At 34.4% G+C, this 26,083-nt stretch overlaps 1 protein-coding gene and 1 pseudogene across 1 annotated transcript; both read right to left on the bottom strand.

Annotated features, from left to right (window-relative positions):
- Window positions 1–269: 269 nt before the first annotated feature.
- On the bottom strand, window positions 270–965 carry LOC18047393 (cytochrome P450 71A1). Its single transcript, XM_006442566.2, has one exon. The coding sequence runs from the start codon at window positions 963–965 to the stop codon at window positions 270–272; it is 696 nt and encodes a 231-aa protein (XP_006442629.2).
- Window positions 966–3,591: 2,626 nt separating this feature from the next.
- Window positions 3,592–25,930, bottom strand: LOC18047392 (annotated as a pseudogene).
- Between the last annotated feature and the right edge of the window lie 153 nt (window positions 25,931–26,083).

Raw genomic sequence — 26,083 nt, 5'->3', positions numbered from 1 at the left:
ATTGTTTATATTGATGATGTGTTGATCTTCTCCCAAACAATTGATCAACGTTTCAAACATTTAAAAACTTTCTACCTTGCCACTAGAAAGGCTGGTCTGGCAATTTCTAGTTTTAAAGTCTATTTGTTTCAAACAAAGATCAGGTTCCTAGGTCATTACATTTCCAAGGGAACCATTACGCCTATTGAAAGATCTCTTGCCTTTGCTGATAAATTTCCTAATAAAATCCTTGACAAAACACAATTGCAGAGATTCTTAGGTAGTCTAAATTATGTTCTTGATTTCTGTCCTAATATCAACGGAATGTCGAAACCTTTACATGACAGATTAAAGAACAACCTTGTTGCATGGACTGATGAACATACTAAAGCTATTAAGCTAATAACAGGACCTCCTTTATGAAGACATGAGAGGCGAATTTTAGTGATCAAACTTGAAACTTCATCATTTCTAACATGCTGAAATGATTGCACTCTTCTCACACTCAAGAGTTGAAGAATACAAATCTTCCGAACTTGTCTCCAGTACTCGCCGTAATCAGAGAACGAGATATCTTGGCATTCATAAATGAGGATGTTAGCAGGTGTGGTTTTGGGCCGGTTCGAGATCACAATGTCATGAGTTTTAAACATTTCACCAGCCAACTCAGCCGATGAAACCACAAGGGTAGGAGAATTGCCAAAGTAAACGAACATCAAAGGGCCGTACCGCTCGGAAAGAGCTTTGAGAGGGCGATGAGGGAGGGTTCCCAGAAGCTGGTGAAGGTTGCCGAGAATGGGAAGCTTTGGTGGGGATGGAGGTAAGTTGAGATGGTTACTACTACGTCTGGTGATTTTCAGCAACTGCACAAGTGTGAGCAAGGGGATAAGAAGAAGAAGAAAGGTGGACAGGGGAGGGTTGTAAATTTCTGATATGCCCATAAAAGGCTGCAGCAGTTGCTTCACCAGGACTGATACCAGAGCCATTTCAGGTTGGGATTCCCCAAATTAAGCTTCAATTGGGGTTTGCACGTTGAATTCTCAACTCTATCAAGCTTTTTAATTACGGAATTAATCCCTCGTAGAGGATGACATGGAATGATTAGACTGACGTCAACGCGCCCACTTCCGCAATTTAAGTATCATACGAAATCGATGAAAGTCCATGCACATAAAAGATTTCTTGACTTTCATGCATTCATTCATATGCCATTATTTGACGCCCATGCAAAGTTCCAAAGAAATTAAAACTTCAAGTAAAATGCGTGTAAATTTGTTAGTTCTTTTTTTCAACTGTTTTTCAACTTTTGCTGCAATTCATTCAAAAAATCTCCACCTACTTGAATGGTAGTAACTCTACCTTGACTATAAGCCTAGTTCACCTTATCCTTTACAGCAGCCATGATTCTCAACATAGAGATCCACCATACTCCACCTACACGGGCAACCATAGCACTTAGAATTAAATTCTAAGACATCCCAGTTGGATTTGGTCGTCGAGTGTGTCTAATACAAAATTTGGCCATTGTTGAGCTTAAGATACTACTTGCTCTCATGCTGACTAATTTCTTTAATTTTTTACTTTTTTCTGAGTATGTTCGTTCACCTATTTATTGTTCGAATTTTTTACAATTCCCATAAAGTAAATATACCCTAATTTGTATAAACTTTAATCCTTAAGATCATAGAATAATATGATTTTCACATCATCAATAATTGAGAGAAGACATACCTTGATCCATAGCAAATTTTTTTGATCAAATCCCACTGTAAAAAATTAAAGATGAGCAAAATTGATTTCTCTCTCTTAATCCCTTTAGACTAACTCACTTTCTGATGGAGAAAAAATTAACCTTATACCCTTTTTATATTGGGTGGAGAGAAGACCAATTTTAATAAAATTCTAATTCCCACTTTCTATCAAAGTGGACAATTGGTTTTTTTTTTCTAAATTAACCAATAAGATTTTAACACATAATTTAAATTCTAAATTATTACTAATTTAATAATATGGCATGTGGGCCACTATAAAATATTCAACTTTTGTAGCTTCATTATGGAAGATGGAATCAATCTGCAAGTAAAAAATTTGTGATCATGTGTTTCTTGAGAAATTAATTTCAATATATAAGGCAAAAAGTGACATTTGGGAAACAATTTAGGTAGGAGATGATTTATTTTTGTTATGTTTGTTCTGTAATTTGGTGTATATGGTTTAATTTAATGCCATCAGGATAATAGAAATTAGTACTCGTAGAATTCGATTTGGTCAGTAAATATCTAGGCAATTTGTTGCCGTAGCTTGTAGGCTATCTCATTTCATCCTCAATTAATTTTTGTGGGTGTTTGACTGTTAGTTGAATGCATAAAATCTCTTATGGAAGAAGAGGTCTGTAGTTCAAATTAATCTAGCTCACATGTAAAGCAATTAATTTGTGAATGTTAATTAGTTCAATGGTTACATAAAATCTCTTATAATAGAATAATATGTTGATCTACATGTGTTTTATGAAACTTGCAGCATTTTGAAATATTCTATGCACAGGACTTCTATTTTAATATATTTTCTAAACAAGCATTACCTTACTGTGAGCTATGCAGATTACTGAGTAAAAATTCAGGTGAGTGATCAGTGGTTAATTAAAAAAAATAGTTAAATACCTGGTATTTGAACTCCTAAATGTACGTATAAAGTCAGAGATAGAGATTGTGAAAAGGATGATTTATTACTGTAAAGCCAAGTAATTATATATACAAGTTCATGAAGCTGTACACAAGTTTACGAAGCTGAAAAAGGAAAGTTACAGAGGATTCCTTAGTCTATGGAATTGCAGAGATTACTCCTAAAGTCAAGCACAATCATGTGAATCATCTTAATTGAAGGAGGAGATTGATTCTATCCTTTTAGTACGACAACCAAATTACGAGATTCTTAGATGAGGCTACTCAATTGTGTTTGGTCTTGCGTGCTTGAGCTTCCTCCTCATGGGTTTATTATTATAGACCCACCTTACTTTGTAAACTAACTTTTGCTTTCTTTACTTTCCAATGCGAAATGGTCGTAGTTCTAATTAAAAATCTATAACTATAAAATACGAATTAGAAAATAAATGAGTGATCAACATAGAGTCGCTTTCAAGCCGCAGGAATAAAAAATAAGAATTAAAAATAATTTTGACAAATAATATCCCATCAACACGATTGCTGTTGTTATTGTACATATTTGCCGTGCTGTCAATATGTCAATAATCTAAATTTTTTTTTCATAATATTAGCTTCATGATTATTGATTCTTGATTAGTTGTATTTAATCTCCCATCAACTCGATGGACGTAACATTTTGCAACCACGACTACTAGCACCGTTGGTAATTGTTAACTTTTTTTATTTCTATAAACTTAATTGATTGACAGAATTTATAGAAAACGATTAATCAGAGAACCCATATACTACGGACAGGGAACAAAATAGATAAAACCATGCTCCTCAAGGAATCCACGAACATGGAAGAAAATTGACAACGCTGGGACAATTTTTCACAAGAGGGAAATTAAAAGAGGATAATCATGATTAGAACATAAGTACAATGGATATTTTTCTAGACATATAAAGATTAAGAGTAAGGGGAGTAGAGTGTTGGCACAAGATGAAGAGGTAATTTCTTATGAACCACTAGCCCATTAACTTCAGACATGTCCAAATTCTCCTCAACTTCACCAAGAGGCAAATCCCAATCAAACCAGTACAAAAGGTTGGCCATCACATACTCAACTGTAGCTAACGCAAATGACATCCCTGGACATCCTCTTCTTCCAGTACCAAAGGGGATAAATTGGAAGTCTTGGCCTATACAAAAGGTAGCAAGCTGCTCTTCCAGCGTTCTTGATAACTCACCAAATTTATTGCTCTTACCAGTAAGGTGGGATTCGAAGAAGGACGAAAGTTATTTCTATAGAGGTATTTCTATAGAAGTTTGGCGGGGTTGAGATATAGGTCTCTGTAGAGGTAAACTCATAGGTGCAGATGTTGTGCTTAGAATGTGGAATCAAGCGCACCAAATGATCGCAGAAAAATAAATAACACAAAATTTAACGTGGTTCGGTAATATGCCTACGTCTACGGGAGCAAGAGAAAATAATTATACAACTAACAATTATTGGAGTATAAAATTTGAGTAAAGAAATCTTACTTCCCAAAACCTAAATACACACAATACTCTCACATACTTGAAAGGAAAAACCTCTCAATCACAAACACTCTCCAATTGCTCACTCTCTCAATTCTTTACTTGAATTGTTGCTCTCAATTTTGGGATGCTCTCAAGTTTTTTAGATGATTTCCAAGTAAAGAATGCATCTCTATTTATAGCCAAAATGGTTGCACTGTTGTACCAAACCCTTTGTCAAATTGTCAATTAAATCTGCAATTAAATTCTTCAAAATTGACAAATGCATGCATGAGGCTTACCTTTCTTTTTTCAACCAATTTGAATAAACAAATCACCAAATTTGACTTTTCAACAGCCGAGTCAGTCGAAGTGAGAGAGTTGATGACAGTGGCTGTTGAGATACAAGTGTAGGTGCAGATTCCGTGGAGATGATGATAGTTGGAGGATCGTCACACAAGGGCAGCTGGGACGTTGGCTTATCAGATGGGGGGAGAGTGGCAGTACTTGACTGGGGACAGTAATAATTGGAGGGATACATGTATCAATTCTGTTTGCTTGTGGACATGGGGATTTATTGGAAAGAGGAACAAAAGAAAACATTGACTCGACAAAATTGACATGACGGGACACAAAAATTTTTGACATGGAAGGGTCAAAACATAAATAAGCACTTTGAGTGAGAAAGTACCCGAGAAACACACAGGTTTGGAATGAATGTCAAGCTTGTAAGAGGAATATGGTCTAAGCCAAGGGTAACATAAACAACCAAATACTCTTTAAGTTTTGAGTAATTTGGTGAAGAGCCAAAAAAATTTTCATAAGAAGAGGACAAAGCTAATGTGGTAGTAGGCATACGGTTAACTAAGTAAATGGTGGGGCAAAGGCATGAGACCAAAATTTAAGAGGAAGTAAGGCACGGGAAAGTAGGTGAGACCCAAAAAAAAAAAAAAATCCTGGTTATAAGGTAAGGCATTATATTTGGAGATAAGTATTACAAAAAAAAAAAAAAAAACTAGAAGCTCTCATCTCTTTTTGACTTAAGGATCAAGAGCGTTTTTCGTGCCGTGCCCTTACGATTTTCTTGTTTTACAAATTAAAGTATTCCAATTCAAGAGTCAACCCCCATTAACTCATAGAGAACTTTAAGACCGGTCTCCGCGTTCGTAAGCACATAGTTAATCCAAATTTTAGTATCAACAAACTTCCTTTTGGCCACACTTGTAACCTCTTCTCTAGTTCTTTTCATGCTAGTTGGATTTTTCACTAGCTCTGCCATCGTCCACTCTAGTGTTGTTGCATATCTCCTATTCCATAATGCAACATAATTCTCATTGGTTAATTTTCTCTTTAAATCTCGTGTACTTAATTGCAGGGATTCATTAAATGAAACAATTGTATCAAGCATATAAAGATTATCATTACTTGACAAAGAACCAGAACCAACCGGTTTTGAATCATGAGACAAACTAAATTTTCCATTTCCAAATGAACAAGAATAACTATTTTTGTCCAAAGCGGAAATAGACATCAAGTTCCGTCTAAAAGACAGAACAATAAATGTTTTATCAAGATCCAAATAAAATTTGATCTTTAATAATAATATAAATTTTCTAATTGCTTCAACTTCAACAGTCTTACCATCACCCACATAGATGTATCTTTCACCATCATTGGGCTTTCCGCAATTCATGCAATCCTACATAGACACATTGATGTGAGCGGTTGCACTAGAATCAATCCACTACGTGTGTCTAGGTACCGTAGTTAAATTAACCTCATAACAAACCAAACCATTCCTTCAGCTTCGCAAAAGAGACAATTGGTGGCTTCTGGATCATCCGATTTCTTTTGTTGTTTCTTTTGAGGTGTTGTATCTGCAGCTTTCTTATTCTTGTTCCTTTTCTACCCTTGTCCTTGCCCTTATACCTTATTGAAATTGGACTTGTCAAGAGCGTACCAATTTCAGCCTTTTCGTTCTTGACAAACCTTTGTTCAATCTCTGTAAGGAACTGTTTAGCAATAACTACCTTTTCAGACTTTAAATCTCTAAGTGCTTCTGGAATGACCTTCTTCATAATAATGATACACATGCTATTTGATCTCTCATACCTTTCTATATCCCTCTTGTAATCAAAGGTACCTTTATCCATAAGAGGTGGGGGAATATCAACACTTAACGCAAGGTTAAGATCCATGACTAGGAGAACTATTAAGATGTTCTCTTGCCATGATTTGAAGTTAGAGCCATTTAGCATAAGAATAGAATTGATGTTGGCAGTAATATTAACAACAGGCATAATTGAATCAGAAAACAACAAATAAACAAACACTAGCTCATATTAGTCTTAAAACAAAATTAAGTTAAAATAAAGGTAAACCCCATCTCAAGATACCAGACACTCTATTAGTATTTCATCATTGAACAAAATATTAACTTGTAAGTGATATCTTGGTGTAGTAATCAAACACTAATAATAAGAACATGTCAAACAATAAATCTTCCTTTGAGCCGATTTATTGTTCACATGTAAAACTGAATAATCATCACGTGTTTATTACCACAAATGCACATATAATTCTATTAAATATGAATCTTCCTTTGGGCCGATTGATATTTATAGAAATTATATATATAGAATCTTTTCTATTCCAAAATAAATTAATTTCCACAAGAGAGGTTACTTTGGCGACATGTTGATTCAATTAATTTATCTCAAAAAATATATAAACATATTTAAAATTGCACAAAAAATTTACCCAAAAAAAGGGGTCAAAGCTTGGTCAACATCAACATTGATCATTGATCGGTTCAGGTTAACCTGAACCAGATCCTGAACCAGCCCACAAATGAAGCCAACTTTTTTTTTAATGGACCAAATCTTAATTTTACATTTTAATGCGCTAATATGAACTAACCCTTAATTTTAATCTATCAAGCCCAAAATATTGAGCCCAAAATTAAATTTCTTTAAGCCGAAACAAGTTTAGGACTTAAATGAAAATTTCCTTAACCATTGTGCCCAAAAGGAAATTTATAATATCTTAGGGACTTTAAAGATATTAACCAAGAGACCCTAATACATCTTTTTCTTTTCTCCATCTTTTACGCGCCAGCCCGCTGCTTCTTCTTCCTCATATAGCGGCTGTGGCCGCCACTCTTAACCTATGTGCCGCGGCATGGCTGCCAGCATGGCCAAGCCATCCTTTTTTTTTAAGGCTCCTTATTTCTTGATTGCTTTTTTTTGTTTGGTTCTAGATGCAGTGGTCGTGGCCGTAGCTTCAAATTGCTTTCCTGAATGCTGATGGTGGCTGTTACTGCCACCAGCTTTAATTTCTAAATAAATTGAAACTATGAAACCGAATTTGGAATTTTTTTAAATATTGAATTTCCTTAATTTTGTTCTCAAAATTAATAATATTAATAATTCTGGTATTATTAATTAGAGAGCACCAAAGTTTTAATCATTAATCAAAACAAATTTGATTCTCAATGTTTCAACATGAAGGGGCTATGATACCACTTGTTTGAAGGAGAAAACCTTTGGTGAAAACTATCACGTATATTCCGGGAATATTCATGTTGTATCACCCAGAATCAATAACGAATTAGGCGGAAGCTTACCTAAATTCATAACATTGAATTGCTCTATAAGATTTTGTGGTTGGCCTTTCATATCTACATGTTCTTCTAAAGAATCCTTTAAGTTTCTCACTACTCTCTCTCTCTCTCTCTCTCTGATGATGGAATGTTAATAGAGAATAGAAAGATACGTGTGACCGGAAACCATAGCCACTTATAGAGACAACTTTTTTCTGTTGAAACTAGGTATTCCTAATTCTACCCATCATATAATTAGAATACAATTAGTTTTCTAAACATTAAAGGCCCACACCCTATTAGATATATTAAAACTCATAATACCAAAAACTTTAATAAATCACTTTTAATTAGACATAACCTTATATGACAGTCCGTAACACATAATTATTGACATATAAACCCAACATTGACTTAAGGATCCAACAATGCTAGATTGAAAAATTCAACATGATCAACATAGAGCTACACGTTCTTAGCTGTCCCCAGTGAGTACCGGCTTCCCTAATCAAAATTCATCCTAATCAATCCATAGTGGTAGTCCTCCCAATCTTTCTGAAGGAAGTGTTCTAGTGAATTGGCAGCTAGCTCCAACTTGCTTTTAAGCTTCGGTGTTCAAGCAATTGTAAGCAAACAATCTTATTTCTTAATTAATAGCTAGATTTTTTCAAGAATATTAAATATCTTTCATTCAAAAGATATTTAATTTCAATACCAAGTGATCAAAGCATCAAAAACCCCACTCAAATACAAATTCAAGTATTTACTAATAATTCAAAATAAAACCTCGTAATAAATCAATGCATTGACTTTTGAGCTTGAAAATTACTTGAAAATCCAAAGCCCGTTTGGAAGCATGATTCCTTTTTTATTTTTTTAAATTTTATTATAGGGTTCCGGCTTCAATTTTAGAGAGAGTAAGCAAGTAATGCCAGAGTAGGACAGGGAGAAATATTTGTATCTACGGTATGGTTATTTCTTAATTTCGTAAATAGAATGACATTTCGACTATTAAGTTAAATTTTAATTTTTTTCATTAAATTTCTTGTGTACCAAGAAATCTTGTGAATTCATTAATTTAAAATAAGAATTAGAAAATAAACGAATGATCAACATAGAGTGGCTTTCAAGCCATAGGAATATAAATTAAAAATTAAAAAAAAATTGACAAATAGTCTCCCACCAACAGCATTGGTATTATTATTATACCTATTTGCCGTTGCCGTCAACATGTCAGTCATATAATTTTTTTCCCCAAAATAGTAGCTTTATAATTATTAATTCTTGACTAGTTGTAATTAATTCTCCCATCAACTCGATGCGTGTAACATTTTGCAATCACGATAACTGGCACCTTGGTAATTGTTAACTTTTTGTAATTATCTAAACCTTAATCGATTGATGGAATTTACAGAAAAAGATAAAAAAGTGGACCCATATAATACAGACGGGACAAAATTGATGAAACCATGCTCTTCGAGGTATCCATGAACAAAGAAGAAAATTAACAACAGTGGGACAATTTTTCACAAGAGGGAAATTAAAAGAGGATGGTCATGATCAGAACATAACTACAATGGACATTTTTCTAGAAACATCAAGTGCTGGCACAAGATAAAGGGGTAATTTCTTATGAACCGTTAGCCCATTAACTTCAGTCATGCCTAAATTCTCTTCAACTTCACCAAGAGGCAATTTCCAATCAAAGCAGTGCAAAAGGTTGGCGATGACATACTCAACTGCAGCTAACCCAAACGACATCCCAGGGCAGCCTCGTCTTCCAGCACCAAATGGGATGAATTGGAAGTCTTGGCCTTGGCAATCTACCGGGTTATTCAAAAACATGTCTGGAAGTTATTCAAAGACCTGTCTGGAAAGAACTCTTCTGGCTTGTCCCAACTTCGAGGATCCCTTTGAATTGCCCATGCAGATCACTCGAGTTTTTGCAGGAATGTCGTAACCTCTCCGTTTGACACACTGTGCTATTTCTCGCGGAACCAAAAGAGGAGCTGGTGGATGTAACCTTAGAGTTTCTTTGAGGACACATTTCAAACTGTCCATCTTCTCAATATCCTTCATGTCTATATTTAATTTCCCTTTTGCCACACTTCTAATCTCTTCCTGAACTGTTTTCATACTAGTTGGATTTTTTACTAGCTCTGCCATTGCCCACTCTAGTGTTGTTTCTGTAGTATCAGTTCCTCCTAGAAACATGTCCTAAGAATGCGAAACATGAAGAAATATTTAGTCTGATGCATATGTATATGTATATACGCAAGTGTGCGCTTTGGCTCGCGTGATGTGTGCAAAAGATGTAAAAAATCTAGGGCGAGCTAATAATTGAGACTACCTAGTTAAAGGGAAGAGACAGACCAAGATAATTGCTTCAAGATTGTCCTGAGAAAGCTCTGCCCCAAGCATGCTATTCTTCCAAAGATGGAGGAGTATATCCACGAAGTCTTTTTTATCAGATTGGTCATCAACATCATCACTTTCTGATAATACCTTGTTAATATGCTCTTCAATCACCTGATCAAGCAAAGCGTCTAATGCTCTAGCAGTTGCGTTTAGACGACCAATGAGTCCCGATAGATCATCTAACCATCATAAAGATGAAAACATATCCCCTATACAAAAGGCTGCAAGCTGCTCTTCTAGCCTTCTTAATAACTCACCATACTTATTGCTTTTTCCAATATTTTCTTCTTCTTCATCAGCTTTCCTCCCAATAACGCAGCGGGAAACTATATTGTTGGAAACAAATAGTAGCATCTCCATTAAATTAAGAGGGCCTCCTTTATTGAAACACGAATGGCGAATTTTATTGATCAAACTTGAAACTTCGTCATCTCTAATATGCTGAAAATTGAAATGATTAAACTCTCGTCACACTCAACAGTTCAAGAACACAAATCTCCCAAACTTGTCTCTAGTACTCACCCTAATTAGAGAACGCGATATCTTGGCAAGCTGAGCTGGAGATGTGGGCCTACTATTAGTTAAAAGTCGTTATTATTAGTGGCTGATTCTAGAAACAAAGGCATGCATATATAAGGGCTAGTTTGTGGCAAGGTTAGCGTGTGATTTTAAGAGAGATAGAGTGAGAGATAGTAAATTCTGTAAACAAGAGATTTAATCTCTGCACTCCATATATTCTTTGTGTAATCATCTCCATTAATAAAGCATGCTGGTTTTTCAGTCGTGGATGTAGGTACCTTGGTACCGAACCACATAAATTTTTTCTCTGTGTTCTTCTTGTCTTTGCTTACTTCTTGGTTCTTGTTGAATCTTGCTGGGGTTATTTTTGTTTCTAATTCTAGTTCTTGGCTGTTCTGGGTTGATCCAATTGCGTTAATTGGTTCAAGGTGGTTGGATTTGTAGATTAAGCATTAACAAACTGGTATCAGATCAATTCTTAGGGCTGTTCTTAATCTAAATGACGACTACCAGATTTGATCTCGAAAAGTTTAATGGTGATAATGACTTCTACCTTTGGAGTCTTAAAATGAGAGCAATTCTCATCCAGCAAGGGCTCGACAGTGCTCTTGATGATGAAGATGAAAATCCAAAGGGCAAGAAAGAACATGCAGAGGGTTCCTCAAGATTAGGAGGAGATCTAAAAACCATTAATAACAAGGCTCATAGCATCATCATCCTACATCTCTGATGAAGTGCTGAGAAAGGTTGCAAAAGAGAGGACTACATCAGGATTATGGTCAAAGCTTGAAGACCTATATATGAAAAGTCACTAGCTAAGAGATTATTTAAAAAGAGGAGACTGTACACTTTCTACATGAAAGATGGAGTAGCTATAAAGGATCATCTGGATGAATTCAATAAGCTGATCTTGGATCTTGAAAATGTGAACATTGATTTGGAAGATGAAGATAGGGCACTAATTTTGCAAAGCTCCCTGCCTGATTCAGTTGAGCATTTTGTTGACACTCTTTTATATGGAAGGCAGACTCTCACGTTAAAGGATGTCAAAAGTGCTTTGGAATCAAAGGATTCGAAGAAGAGATCTAATGGGAAAGATCAAAGCTACGGGGAAGGATTAACAGTCAAGTCAAAGGCAGAGAAAAAGAACAACAAATAAAAGAAAAATGCCAACCAGAAAGATAAAATAGAAAAAAAAAAAGAAAAAGAAGAGGAAATACTACTTTTGTCAGAAAGAAGGGCATTATGTAAAGGATTGTTTTGAGAAGAAAAAGCTTGAGAAGCTTCAAAATGAATCAAATGGGAAGACTGCCATTGTATCAGAGGATGAAGGAGACTCAGAGGGTGCTGATGTTTTAGTAGCAACAGAAAAACACCAAATTGGTGAATGGATACTTGGCTCTGGATGCTCTTTCCATATGTGCCCAAATAAGCATTTCTTTAAGACATTTAAAAGTGTTGTTGGGAAATGACTTAGCTTGTAAAGTTGCTGGAATTGGAACCGTTGATATAAAAATGTTTGATGGTGAAATCAGAAACTTAGATCAAGTAAGATATGTACCAAAACTTAAAAGAAACCTTATATCATTAGGCATATTTGATCAAATTGGTTGTAGTATTAGACTTGAAAATGGTGAGATTCATGTGATGAAAAATGGTACTACGATCATGAAAAAAGTTAGAAGGAATGGCCTTTATGCTCTAGTAGGGTTTTGTCTTTTGCCTGGAATTACAACCACTGTGAGTAATGATAAAACCAAGCTGTGGCACATGAGGCTAGCACACATGAGTGAAAGAGGGTTAAAAGAATTAGAGAAACAAGGCTTGTTTGGTGAAGACCACATATCCTCATTAGAATTCTGTGAAAAATGTGTTTTTGGTAAATCAACAAGACAAAAATTCAACACAGGAAGAAAAGAAACAAAACAGACCTTGGACTACATTCATTTAGACCTATGAGGACTATCCCAGATTCCCTCTCATGGTGGAGCTAGGTATTTCATAACCTTTATTGATGACTACTCAAGAAAGGTCTGGATCTATGTGTTAAGACAGAAGAGTGAGGCCCTGGAGAAGTTCAAAGAATGGTTAACACTTGTAGAAAATCATACTGGTAAGAAGATAAAAAGGCTAAGGACAGACAATGGATTGGAGTACTGTAGTAATGAATTTGATGAATTTTGTAAGAGCAAGGGCATAGCAAGGCACAAAACAGTAAGGCACACTCCACAACAAAATGGACTTGTCGAAAGGATGAATAGAACCTTACTTGAGAAAGTCAGGTGTATGCTGCTCAATGCAAACCTATCTAAGCATTTCTGGGCTGAGGTAGTCACAACAGCAGCTTATCTAGTGAATAGAAGCCCTTCATCAGCCTTAAACTTCAAAACTCCACAAGAAGCTTGGTCAGGAAAACCACCAGATCTTATTAACCTCAGAATCTTTGGCTGCATTGCATATGCTCATATTAGTCAGGGCAAATTAGAACTAAGAGCAGTGAAAAGATACTTTATAGGAAATCTAGAAGGCACAAAAGGGTATAAGATCTGGTGCATAGATGGCAAGCCCTCAAGGACTCTAATCAGGAGGGATGTGGTGTTTGATAAAGACTCAATGTTGCTGTCCAAAGTAGAAACTGAGGTAATGTCTACTGGTTCAGATGGGAAACATAATGCTGAATTGAAGGTAGAACATGCTGATGGCCATCAACCTGCAGAAAAGACTCCAGAAAGACCTGACAAGGAGCTCAAATCCTATGAGCTGGACAATTATCAACTTGCAAGGGATAGAGAAAGGAGGACAATCAGAATGCCTAAGAAATATGGCATTACTAACCTTATTTCATATGCACTAAGTGTTGCTGAAGAACTAAGTGGTGAAGAACCTATGAGCTATAAGGAAGCCATGTGTAGAAGTGGTAAAGCTAATTGGCGTGCTGCAATGGAAGAAGAATTAGCCTTTCTTAAGAAAAACAACACCTGGATCTTGGTAGAAAAACCCTTAAATAAAAGACTAGTGGGTTGTAAATGGATTTATAAGTTCAAGGATGGAGAGTTTGTTGATAAACAACCCAGGTACAAGGCAAGACTGGTAGCTAAAGGCTTCACACAGAAAGAAGGAGTGGATTTTAATGAGGTGTTTTCACCAGTGGTAAAACACATCTCCATAAGGTTGCTGCTTGTTGCTTGCTGTTACTGTTTTCCTTGACCTGGAGTTAGACCAAATGGATGTAAGAACTGCTTTCTTACATGTTAACCTTGATGAAGAAATCTTTATGACACAACTTGAGGGTTTCATAGAAGAAAGGGTTGAAGATATGGTATGTTTACTTAAGAAAAGTTTATATGGCTTAAAGTAGTCTCCAAGGCAGTGGTATTTGAGATTTAACCAGTTTATGAGTAGCCATGGTTACAGCAGAAGTCAGTATGATAGTTGTGTGTACTACAGAAACTTGGCTAATGACAGCTACATCTACTTACTTTTCTATATGGATGACATGCTTATTGCATGCAATAAGAGGGAAGACATAGAGAAACTCAAAATGTAGCTCAACAACGAGTTTGAAATGAAAGATTTAGGTGCTGCAACTAAAATTTTGGGTATGCAGATTGTAAGAAACAGACTAGCAAGAACTTTGTTTCTTACTCAGGCTGGTTATGTAAGGAGAGTGCTCAATAGGTTCATCATGGATAATGCTAAACCTATGTTGACACCTCTGTCAGCTCACTTTAAGCTCTCTAAGCTTCAAGAGGCAACAACTGATGCAGACATAGAATACATGAAGAAGATTCCCTATTCAAATGCAGTGGGGAGTGTTATGTATGCTATGGTTTGTTCTAGGTCTGATATAGCATATAGTGTTGGGGTTGTCAGCAGGTTCATAGGAAATCCAGGCAAGGAGCACTGGAATGGAGTCAAGTGGATATTGAGATATCTTAAGGGGACTTCTGATCATGGCATTTTGTTTAGGAAAGTCAATGGAGCCACCTGTGAGGTTGCTGGTTTTGTAGACTCAGACTTTGCAGGTGATATAGATAAAAGAAGATTCATAACTGGTTTTGTTTTTACCATGTCTGGAGGGGCTATTAGTTGGAAGGCTTCACTGCAATCAGTTGTTGCTCTCTCAACAACTGAAGCACAATACATTGCTCTAACTGAGGCAGTAAAGGAGGCAATCTGGCTAAGGGGTTTAATATCTGAGTTGGGATTCAAGCAAAAGACAGTTACAATTAGCAGTGATAGCTCTAGTGCTATAGAGTTAAGTAAGAATCCCAAATATAATGAGAGAACTAAGCATATAAATGTGCGGTTACACTTCATAAGGGAGGAAATCAGTAGTGGTGTAGTTAGTGTTGTCAAAATACCTTTTGAGGTTAATCTAGATGACATGCTTACTAAGCCACTACCAGCAATTAAGTTCATGAGTTCTTTGAACTCGATTGGACTTGGTAACATGTGAACTAAGTCCCGAAATACTGAAATAGAGATGGAGGAAAGCTTGAAATCATAATAAACTAAGGTGGAGATTTGTGAATCTGTAAGTTTAATTTTGTTGTTAATATGCTGACATGGCAAGCTGAGCTGGAGATGTGGGCCTGCTGTTAGTTAAAAGTCGTTATTCTTAGCGACTGATTTCAGAAACAGATGCATGCATATATAGAGTGAGAGATAGTAAATTCTATAAACAAGAGATTTAATCTCTACACTCCATAGATTCTTTGTGTAATCATCTCCATTAATAAAGCTTTAGCCTCCTACTAGTTTTTCAGCTGTGGATGTAGGTACCTTGGTATCGAACCACGTAAATTCTTTTTCTGTGTTCTTCGTCTCTTTGCTTACTTATTCGTTCTTGTTGAATCTTGCTGGGGTTATTTTTGTTTCTAATTCTAGTTCTTGGCTGTTCTGGGTTGATCCAATTGCGTTAATTAGTTCAAGGTGGTTGCATTTGTCGATTAAGCATTAACAATAACAAACCCAACAGAGTTCAGCAGCAGTAGTAGTAATAGAGCGATATTCAGCCTCAGTAGTAGAGTAGGCCATAGTGCCAGCTTCTTAGAGCTTTAGGAGATTTGATTACAACCAAGATAAATAATGTAAGCACTAGTAGAGATAAAATTGTCCTTGTTGCCAGCTCAATCAACATCAAAAAAGGTATGTATTGAAAGTAGAGAATCCCGATAAAAAAATGCCATCATTTAATGAGCTACAAAGAGAACACAAGAGACGGTTTGTAAGTAAAATGCCATCATATCAGTGGTCGGCCGATGCATAAATTGTGTCCGGACGTGTAAGTAAAAGATATTGCAAACTTCCAACCACAACCCAATAGTCGGTAGGAGCAGAAAAAGCAGAACCCGAATGCAAAGTAATAGACCGATTAGTTGACAAAAGTGTGAGAACTAGTTTGGTTGCCTGCATATTTATGTGGTCAAGAACATCAAAAAGATAATATCTCTAACAAAGCAGAACACCATGAGCATGAGAAACAGCTTCCACACCAAGGAAATAAGCTAATGGCCCAAGATCTTTGAGAGAGAATCGGTGAGCAAGCAAAGTAAAAAATCTAGAAACTAGATCATTATTGTCACCAGTGAAAATTATATTGTCAACATAAAGTAGAAGATACATGAGATGACCACCACTGCTCAGAACAAAAAGAGATGTATCAGCATTTGAATTCTTTTTTCTTTTTTTTTGAAAGATCAACATCTGAATTCTTAAAACCCAAAGAAATAAGAAAATTGCAAAGCTCATGGTACCATGCTCGGGGAGCTTTTATGAGCCCATGAATAGCTCTCTGAAGCTTATAGACATAAAATGAAAAATCTAAATCAACAAAACTTGGGGGTTGACTCATGTATACATCCTCTGAGAGATGATCTTGTAGGATGCATTGTTGATGTAACACTTCAAATTTAACATGCGCGGAGCACGTGGTAATAGGAGGTTACTTACAAATCGAAATCCTCTCACAAAATTTGAAACTAAAGTACCTTAAATTTTATTAAAAAGATCAATAAATCTATAAGTCAAATACTTGACATTTTCTCCCAAATCATAAATGTAACAGAAGTCTCAAAACTCTATGATTACAAGTTAAAAAGACTAACAAGCTTAAAGGAAATAGAAATCCATCCTTCTTTTATTTAACTAGCAAAAGTAAATAAATCTCTCCCTCCAAAGATAAGCAGGTCTCTCAACAAGTCACTCAATATGTAAAAAATAATGATAAAGGGTGAGCCGTCAACTCGGTAAATAAAACTATTTGTTAACGCACTAGGGATATATGATACCAAAAGTATTGCAAGCCTTATTTATCGATATGTATATTAAAAGCATAAATTTTACAAAATGACATTATAACAGGAGGACAGATTCATAAATGATTCAGAATATCAAAGTCATAACTAATCACGAAAATAGATCATATAATATATAAATACAGGAACCAAAAGATTAGCTCATCTCATATAACGTCACCTATACTCTTGGTGACCTAGTCAGAACAAAATCAAAATTAGAATATCGTGTGCACACGCAGAACAAAAATCCAATACTGGTATAGAACATATGTGTTGTATAATACGATTAGAATTAGAATCAGAATTAGAATGACTAAGGACAATGAGCCAGAACATTTATATTCATTTTTCATATGTAGCAAATTACACGTGGTACTTTGTATTGAATGTGGCACTTCATGACACTATAACCCTCGAGAGGTGGCCCCCATATGGCCTCAAGAGGTGGCTCTCACATAAATTCTCATAGATAAAGTCTCCTAAAAGATCATAACAAAGATTTAGACTTGCAGAACAATTTCCATTCTAATATTTTATGGAAAATTTCAAAAAATATAATTATTTAGCAAAATAAATTACACATTTAAAGGCATTTATAATATTTTGTTAAAACCATAAAAATAACACAAAAATTAGATTTGAAAACACTTACATAAATTAATTTTGTTGCGAAGAACTAAGAAAAAAATGTACTTATAATTATATTGAAATATCAAAATTATCATACATATCCAGTACACTAGATATCAAGTACAATAGGAATAGAGTTGCTTACCTTGACAAAAGAAGTAGTTTAAACACCTTAAAGGATTTGCTACATATGAAAAATGAATACAAAAATGACAGAACAATTTTCAATCAGCCTCAGACACCTTAAAGGATTCAAGGTGTAACTATTAAGAACTTATTCCAATATCCTGATCCTTTAACTTAAATCAAATAAGTCTGATTCTTTAAATTGTAACTCTTAATTTAAAGATTAGAATGACATAACATTATGCAGAAGTATGGTGGATATCCATAAGTATCTCCCATAAAAATTTCAGAATGAACTAGTGCTAAAAACAATTTCAAAACGATTTGTTTCATGACAAATTCAAAACTATCTCATAGTGCCTTAACTAAAACAGAATGCGTTCTAGGATTTTTATAAAATTAAATATTAACCAGAAAATTATGAAACTAAAATTGGAAGTACTATACAAATATATTAACCTTACTTAAAAAGTTCAAAATTTTTCGAGTTCATTTGACACTACAAATAATTTTGGGAATTTAGTTGTTTTGCTAGAACCACAGTTTTCCAGTGCAACAGTGTTAGTTTCGAAAATCCATATAAAATAAAAACAAAGTCAAATCTTATGAAATAAAATTTATTCAATAAGCCTTGCTTGTCTAGATTACAGAAAGATAAGGTTATTCTCAAAAATCATTTTTACATGGCCATGATTTAATACAAAATACTCATACTGTCCAGAAATTTCTATACATGTTTCATACAACTAGCGTTTCAAATAATGCATATATTCACAACAATGAAAACATAAACAATAAAGGGCCACCAATCAAGAAGCTTTCAATTAAGCTAAGTTCTCTAACTCAATTGTAGAAATGGAGAAGGTTACTATAAGACATTTAGAATTTAGAACTTGGAGTTAAGAGAGAAAGAAGATGAATAATGAAAGAAGTTGAATAAATCTATATTCTTTCTTTCAAGTCCAGGCTTTGAACCAAGCATTAACAAACACAAAGCAAACAAATAAATAAATACAAATATACATGTAAAGAAAGCTTTAATAAAGCAACTTTAATAAAATGATAATAAAATAAAAGCAAAATTTAATGAGTGTAATTATAAACAAAGCAAACTTTAATAAATATAACAATAAATTAAAGTAAGTTTCAATAAAGAAACTTTAATAACGTAACAATAAATATATGACAAGCTTACCAAAAGGTAATTATGAATGTTCATAATTGTATCTTTGAATAAATGCAAGCTTTTATGATAAATATAAGGGTCGAATTATATTAGAACCGCTCTAAGATAAAATATATCTTCATAACTATATGATCAAAGTTATAACGTATTTTTTACTATTTATCACTTTGTGCATGTGGCTGTAATTTGTGCTTTACCTTAGAGCAGTTCTAAGGTAGCCATTGCCTAAATATAAATTATAAATACATAACAAATGCAAGTAAAAAAGCAAGCACACATGCCTTGTGTATTTAATAACTCTAGTAAATTAGAAAAGCCTAGAATCATTCTCAAAAGTCTCTTAATAAACCAATCAAAAGAAATTACTAAGAATTACCATAATTATTAATAAAGAGAATATGAAGGCATTATAGTTGACTTCAAGTTGACGGAGAGACCATTCGCGATTAATAGCAAGGCTAAGATCTAGTTGAACAGTGGTTGTTTTTACAACAGAATTGAAAGTATCATGATAGTCAACACTGGGCCATTGATGAAATCTTTTGGCCACTAAACAAGCTTTAAACATGTCAATAAAACCACCAGAATGATGTTTAGTTCTAAAAATCCACTTACAACCAAGAATATTGTGACTAGAAATAGAGGGTTCTAGCCCCATGTCCCATTTTGAACTAGAGCATCATATTCCTCAGACATGGCTCGATGCCATTTTGGATTTAAGGGCTTGGATCATAGAGGTGGGTTCAAGATCAATAGAGGGAGAAAGTTGAGTGGAGAGGTTTAATTTCTGAACTAGTAGTCATGTTATGAATTAGAGCTTGGTGAGAGGAAGATGAAAGTAGAGGTAAGGTTGGATTCGAAGAATAGACGGGAGTTGTTTCTATAGAAGTTTGGTAGAATTGAGATATAGGTATCTATAGAGGTTAACTCAAAAGTGCAGAGTTAGTGAAAGTGGGAGGAGTTTATGAGGGTGGCTGTTGAGACACAGGTGCGGGTGTAAATTATGTGGCGATGATGACAATTGGGGGAGCATCACACAAAGGGCAGTTAGGAATTTGCCTCATCAGACAGGGGAGAGTGACAATACTTGATTGGGGATAGTAATAATTGGAGGGATCCGTGTGTCAATTGTGTGAGGTTGTGGACATGGTGATTGACTAGAAATGGGAGCGAAAGGAAACATCGACTCGACAAATTTAATATAATGAGACTCAACAATTCTTGATATGGAAGGATCAAAACATAAATAAACACTTTGAGTTAGAGAGTACCTGAGAAACACACATGGTTTGGAATGAATGTCAAGCTTGTAAGAGGAATAGGGTCTAAGCCAAAGGCAATATAAACAACCAAATACTCTAAGCTTTGAGTAATTTGGTGAAGAGCCAAAAATCTTTTCATAAAGAGAGGACAAAGCTAGTACGGGAGGGCAGACAGTTAAACAAGTAAACAATAGTGGAAAAGGCATAAGACCAGAATTTAAGAGGAAGTTAGGCATGGCTAAGTGGGTGAGATTAAAAAAAGATCTCAGGATTACAAGGTAAGGCATTATAATTTGGAGATAAGAAAAAAGAATTAACAAAACTAAAAGTCTCCCATCTCCTTTATGATTTAAACATCCACGTGCCCTTATGATTTTTTATTTTGCAAATTAAAGCATTCAAATTTAAGAGTAAAGCTGCATTAACTCAAAGAGAACTTTGAGACTGATCTTCACGTTCCCAAGCACATAGTTGATCTAAATTTTATGATCAACAAATTTCTCTTTTGCCACACTTTTAACCTCTTCCCTAGCTCTCTTCATACTAGTTGGATTTTCCACTAGCTCTGTCATTGCCTATTCTAGTGTTGTCACATACTATCAGTTCCTCACTTCCTCTTACGAATATGTCTTAAAACTTCTCATCTCTAACATGCCAAAATGATTTCACTCTTTTCACACTTAAGAGTTTAAGGACACAAATCTTCCAAACTTGTCTCCAGTACTTGCCATAATTAGAGAACACGATATCTTGGCATTCATATAAGAGGATATTAGTAGTTATGGGTTTGGGCCAGTTCGAGAAAAAAAGTGTCATGAGTTTTAATCATGTCACTAGCCAACACAGCTCATGAAACCCCAAGAGTTATAGAATTGCTAAAACACACGAACATTAAAGGGTTGTACCACTCCAAAAGAGCTTTGAGAGAGCCATAAAGGAGATTTCCCAGAGCTTAGTGAAAGTTGTTGATAACTCTATGAAATGAGTGTTATCATGGCACTTTTAAATTTAAATCATAATTACTTAAAGAGTAAATGACATGTTTTTATTTCATTTTAATAATGTTTTGCATGAACATCCATTTAGTTTTACTTTTAATAAGTTTTGTTTAATTTAGAATAAATTGTGTGCTTAGATTATATGCATAATTGTAAGTGACCGAAAGCTCAAAATTCAAGAAAGGAATGCGGCTGCAATAGGCTTGTAAAGATAAAGAAAGAACTTGGTTAGAAAAGAATTGAAACAAGTCTGGAACAGTGTAGATGCTGAAGTTGTTATTGTAGCAATGTTGTTGTAGCACCTTTGCTGTAGCAATCCTAGAGCATTGATAGAGAAAATTTCGGCATAAGATACTCAGAATATTGCGAGTTAGAGTTTCCTAATCTGGAAGATACGCGCCCTCGACCTTCAATTGCCTTAATTTTAAGCTATAAAAAGAGCACAAACACAAAGAAAGAGAGAGGCTGTCATTAGAGAGAAAAGAATAGAGAAATAAAACAAGAGAAAACTGATGACTCCATGAAATGAGAGTTATTATGGCAATTCTAAACTTAAATCAAGATCACTTAGAGAGTAAATGATGTATTTTTATTATATTTTTGTTACATTTTGTATAAATATTCATTTTAGTTTAGTCTTAATAAGTTTTGCTTGATTTAAAGTAATTTGTACTCAAAACATATGCATAACTGTAGGTTTTCAGAAGCTTATAATTCATGGAAAGGATGCAGATGCAGTAGGATGGCAAAAGGGAGGAAGAATATGACCACCAAAGAAGTGAAATAAAATTTGGAGCAGTGTTGTGCTGTAGCAGTTAAGGGAGAACCCATTGCTGTAGCAATCCTGGAACAACGACAGAGAAAGCTTAGCACGGGATATCTGCAGAATAGCGATCTGCAGTTTTCTAATTTGACTCATGCACGCCCTATGTCTTTGTTTACCCTAATTTTTAGTTATAAAAAGGGGCGCACATCACATAAAACGGCAGCAAGGAATTAACATTGAAAAAATCAAGGGAAAAAGAGGAAAACAATTAGAATTCAAGGGAACCGGTTCTGCATAAGAAAAGAATCCAGCAGAGTTATTTGGATTCAATCTTTATCGTTCTCCATTTGTTCTTTTCTTTACTCTTAATTGAACTGATGTATTCTATAACCAATATTTTGCTGTTTGTTTTTCTTTTTCAATGTATGAACTAAACTTACTTGTGGTTGAGTGACAAACAATCAAAATGAGTTTTTGACTGTTCTTATGAGATGTTATATAATTGCTATAGCATTTTACTCTAATAGCTTTGATTATAACTATTATTTCGGTTGACCACCTATGTAATGGTTCAAGTTAAGATAGAGCAGCAAAAGGGCTTGTCTTAGTGGATATTAAAGTAATACTTGATCTTAATTTGAGTTTTCTAGATTAAGGTTATCTTAAATCCCATAAAGATTATACTTGGAGTTAAGATTTGTGAAGAACTAGACATAGGTATTCACCTTGTAGGGTAGAGAGAGAAGATGCTTTTAATGTCATGCCTTAAGTAGAATAGCAACTGGTCATTGTTAGGATATTTAAAGGTATGAGAGGTCTAACATGCTACAGCTGAGGATGCAAAATAAATTTTGCTCAATACTGTAGGAATTGCTGTAACAACTGGTGCTAAGTTGATGAAAAGCAGTTAACTCATGAAGAGAGTTTGATCATTCAACTACTTCATTCTCATTTGATTCTTCTACATAATTTATTTAATTTACTTCATTACTGTGTTTCTTTGTTTTATTTCTTTACAATTGTTAGGTTCGGTAGTAATCAACTTAAAATTTGTTCATCTTGAAATAGAGTCAGATTGCACTATTGTCATTGATGTAGCATTTCTAATAACATCAATCCCTATAGAGACGATCTTGAATACTCATCACTTTATTACTTGTTGTGTACACTTGCACATTGACATCAATAGTAATTGAGTAAAAAATTAACCAACAAAAACAAAGATCAAGAGAGAGCGGAGGACGACAACAAATGATTTTAGAAGAACATTAAGCGGATCTCAACTCTTATTTTTTGTTCCCTTGTTTTTATCTTGTTATAATGACTTATTTGATGGCTGAAACTATTTTGATTCTTGTTTTATAGCGGATTATGAACTAAATTTATTTTTGGTTAAGTGATGAACAAACTTGATGGTTGATTGATTGATATTTTATGTTGTTGTATGTTTGTTATAGCACATTGTTTTGATAATACTTATTTCAATTCACTATTTTAGTTGACCACCCATTTAGTGATACTAGTTAAGAAAGAGCCTAAAAAAGACTTGTCTTAATATAACATATCAGAGTAATACTTGGTTTTAGATTAGATTTCCTAAGTTGAGTTTAACTTGATTCAAAAAAGATCATGCCTCATCTAAAATTAGTGATGAACTAGATATAGGGATTCACCTTATAAGGTAATTAGAGTCTAAAACGTGTAATGCTATATCTGATGTTAGTTTAACAATTGGTCACTGTTGAGTTGCATTTAGATATAAGAAATCCAACATGCGACAGCTAAGGATACATAAGAATTATGCCCAGTGGTGTAGCAACCAAACCAAATATTAGAAAAATAGTCAAAACCATTAAGTGAGTTTAATCACTCAACTGCTCAATTCCCATTGATTACATCCTTATATTTGTTGTGATAATTTACTTTATTGCATTTTTATCTTAATTAGTTTATTAATTTTATAATTTTTTATATTCTATTTTAGAATAAAAATTGCACTGATAAAATTACTGTAGCAATTCCTATAACAACAATCCCTGTGGAGATGATCTTGAATACTTATTATTATATTACTTGTTGTGTACACTTGCACATTGACATCAATAGCATTAGAATAAATATAACTACAAGTATCTCAATACTTTCTTTGCAGATTTCCAGTGATCCAATCCAAGATTACTTGGATATATGCCCAACATTCCAATAGCAAAACTGATGTTTGGCCTAGTACACATCTAAGCGTACATCAAACTTCTAACAATGCATGCATAAAGAATCTTTTCCATTTGTTTGCATTTCAATTCGTTCTTTAGGCATTGCATAAGGCTGAGCTTATCTCCTTTCTGAATTGGAAGAACACTTACAGAGTTTTTTTTTTCTATTCCGAATATCTCTAAAACTTTATTAATAGATGCTTTATGAGACAACCTTAACAGTCCTTGTGCTCTATCACGAAATATTTCGATTCTAATTACATAGGGTTCGTTAACCATATTTTTCATTTTGAAGCTCTTAGAGAGAAAATCTTTAGTCTTATGAAGTACACTAAAATCATTAGCAGCTAGCAAAGTGTCATCAACATACAGAATTAGAAAAATAATCTTACTCCCACTGACCTTAAGATATATACACAGATCAACGATGTTTTCCTTAAATCCAAAAAAAGTGATGAGATCATTGAATTTAAGATACCATTGTCGGGAGGCTTGCTTAAGTCCATAAATTAATTTCTTTTATTTACACACAAGGGATTTATTTCCTTTAGCTAAAAAGCCTTCTGGTTGGGCCACATAAACATCTTCATCTAAATTCCCATTTAGAAAGGTAATTTCACATCAATTTAGTGTAACTCTAGATTATAATGGGCCACTAATGCCATAATAATTTTAAAGGAATTCTTCTAAGAGATTGGTGAAATGGTCTCTTTGTAGTCAATGTAGTCCTTTTGAGTAAAACCTTTGGCAACGAGTCTGACCTTATATCATTCCATGTTGCCATGCGAATCACGCTTAGTCTTATAGACATAATTGCACGCGATTCATTTACAACCTTTAGGTAATTCAAGAACATCCTAAACATCATTGTGATCCATTAATTTCAACTCTTCTTTCGTGGCATCTATCCATTTATTAGAATTGGCACTTTTCATGGCTTGTGAAAATGAATCTGGATTTTTATCAATTCCCAAGTCAAATTTTGACTTTTGTAAGTAAACCACATAATCATCAGAAATAACAAATCTTTTTTCTCTTTAAGATCTTCTTAATTATATTTCTTGTGGTTGAGCTGCCATAGGTTCATTATTGACAACTTTATTATGAGGTACTAGATTATTTATTTTTTGTTCTTAAAAGTTGTTAGTGTGTTCAACAACTTTAGAAGAAGTAACAAGCAACGGAGCTTTTACTCTAACTTCTTGGATCGCCACTTTTCGTGGTTCTATACTCCTACTAATTTCACCATTTTCAATGAACCTGGTATTTCTAAATTAAAAAAATTCTTGTACTATAGTTAGGATAATAAAATCTGTACCCTTTAGATTTTTTGGATAACTAATGAAATATCTGCTCGTTGTTCTTGAATCCAATTTCCTTTCATGTGGATTATAACTCTTTAATTCCTCACGACAACCCCAAACATGCATGTGTCTTAAATTGGGTCTCTTTTCCATCCGTAGATCAAATAGAGTCTTTAGAACTACCTTAATAAGAATCCTATTTAACAAATAAGTGGCAGCCTTTAATGCTTCCATCCACAACGATAAGGGTAAAGATGAGTAACTTAACATACTCCTAATCATATCCATTAAGGTACAGTTACGCCTCTCTACTACACTATTCTGTTTTGGAGTACCTGACATTGTGTATTGAGCACATATGTCACGTCTTCCTAAGAACTTAGCAAATGGGCCAAGGTATTGTCCATTCTCAGTATATCTTCCACAATGTTCACCTCTTTTATCAGACTTGACAATTTTCATTTTTTTATCTAGTTGTCTTTCGACATCATTGATAAATATCTCTAGGGCATGCACTGATTGAGTTTTTCATGCAATAAATAAATATAATCATAATGTGAAAAATCCTTAACAAAGGTGATGAAATACGTTTCTCCACCAAAAGATAGAATGTCA

The sequence above is a fragment of the Citrus clementina genome, unplaced genomic scaffold (genome assembly GCF_000493195.1).
Source record: "Citrus clementina cultivar Clemenules unplaced genomic scaffold, Citrus_clementina_v1.0 scaffold_3, whole genome shotgun sequence".
Lineage (NCBI taxonomy): Eukaryota > Viridiplantae > Streptophyta > Magnoliopsida > Sapindales > Rutaceae > Citrus > Citrus x clementina.
This window is presented reverse-complemented; position numbering and strand designations above follow the sequence as displayed.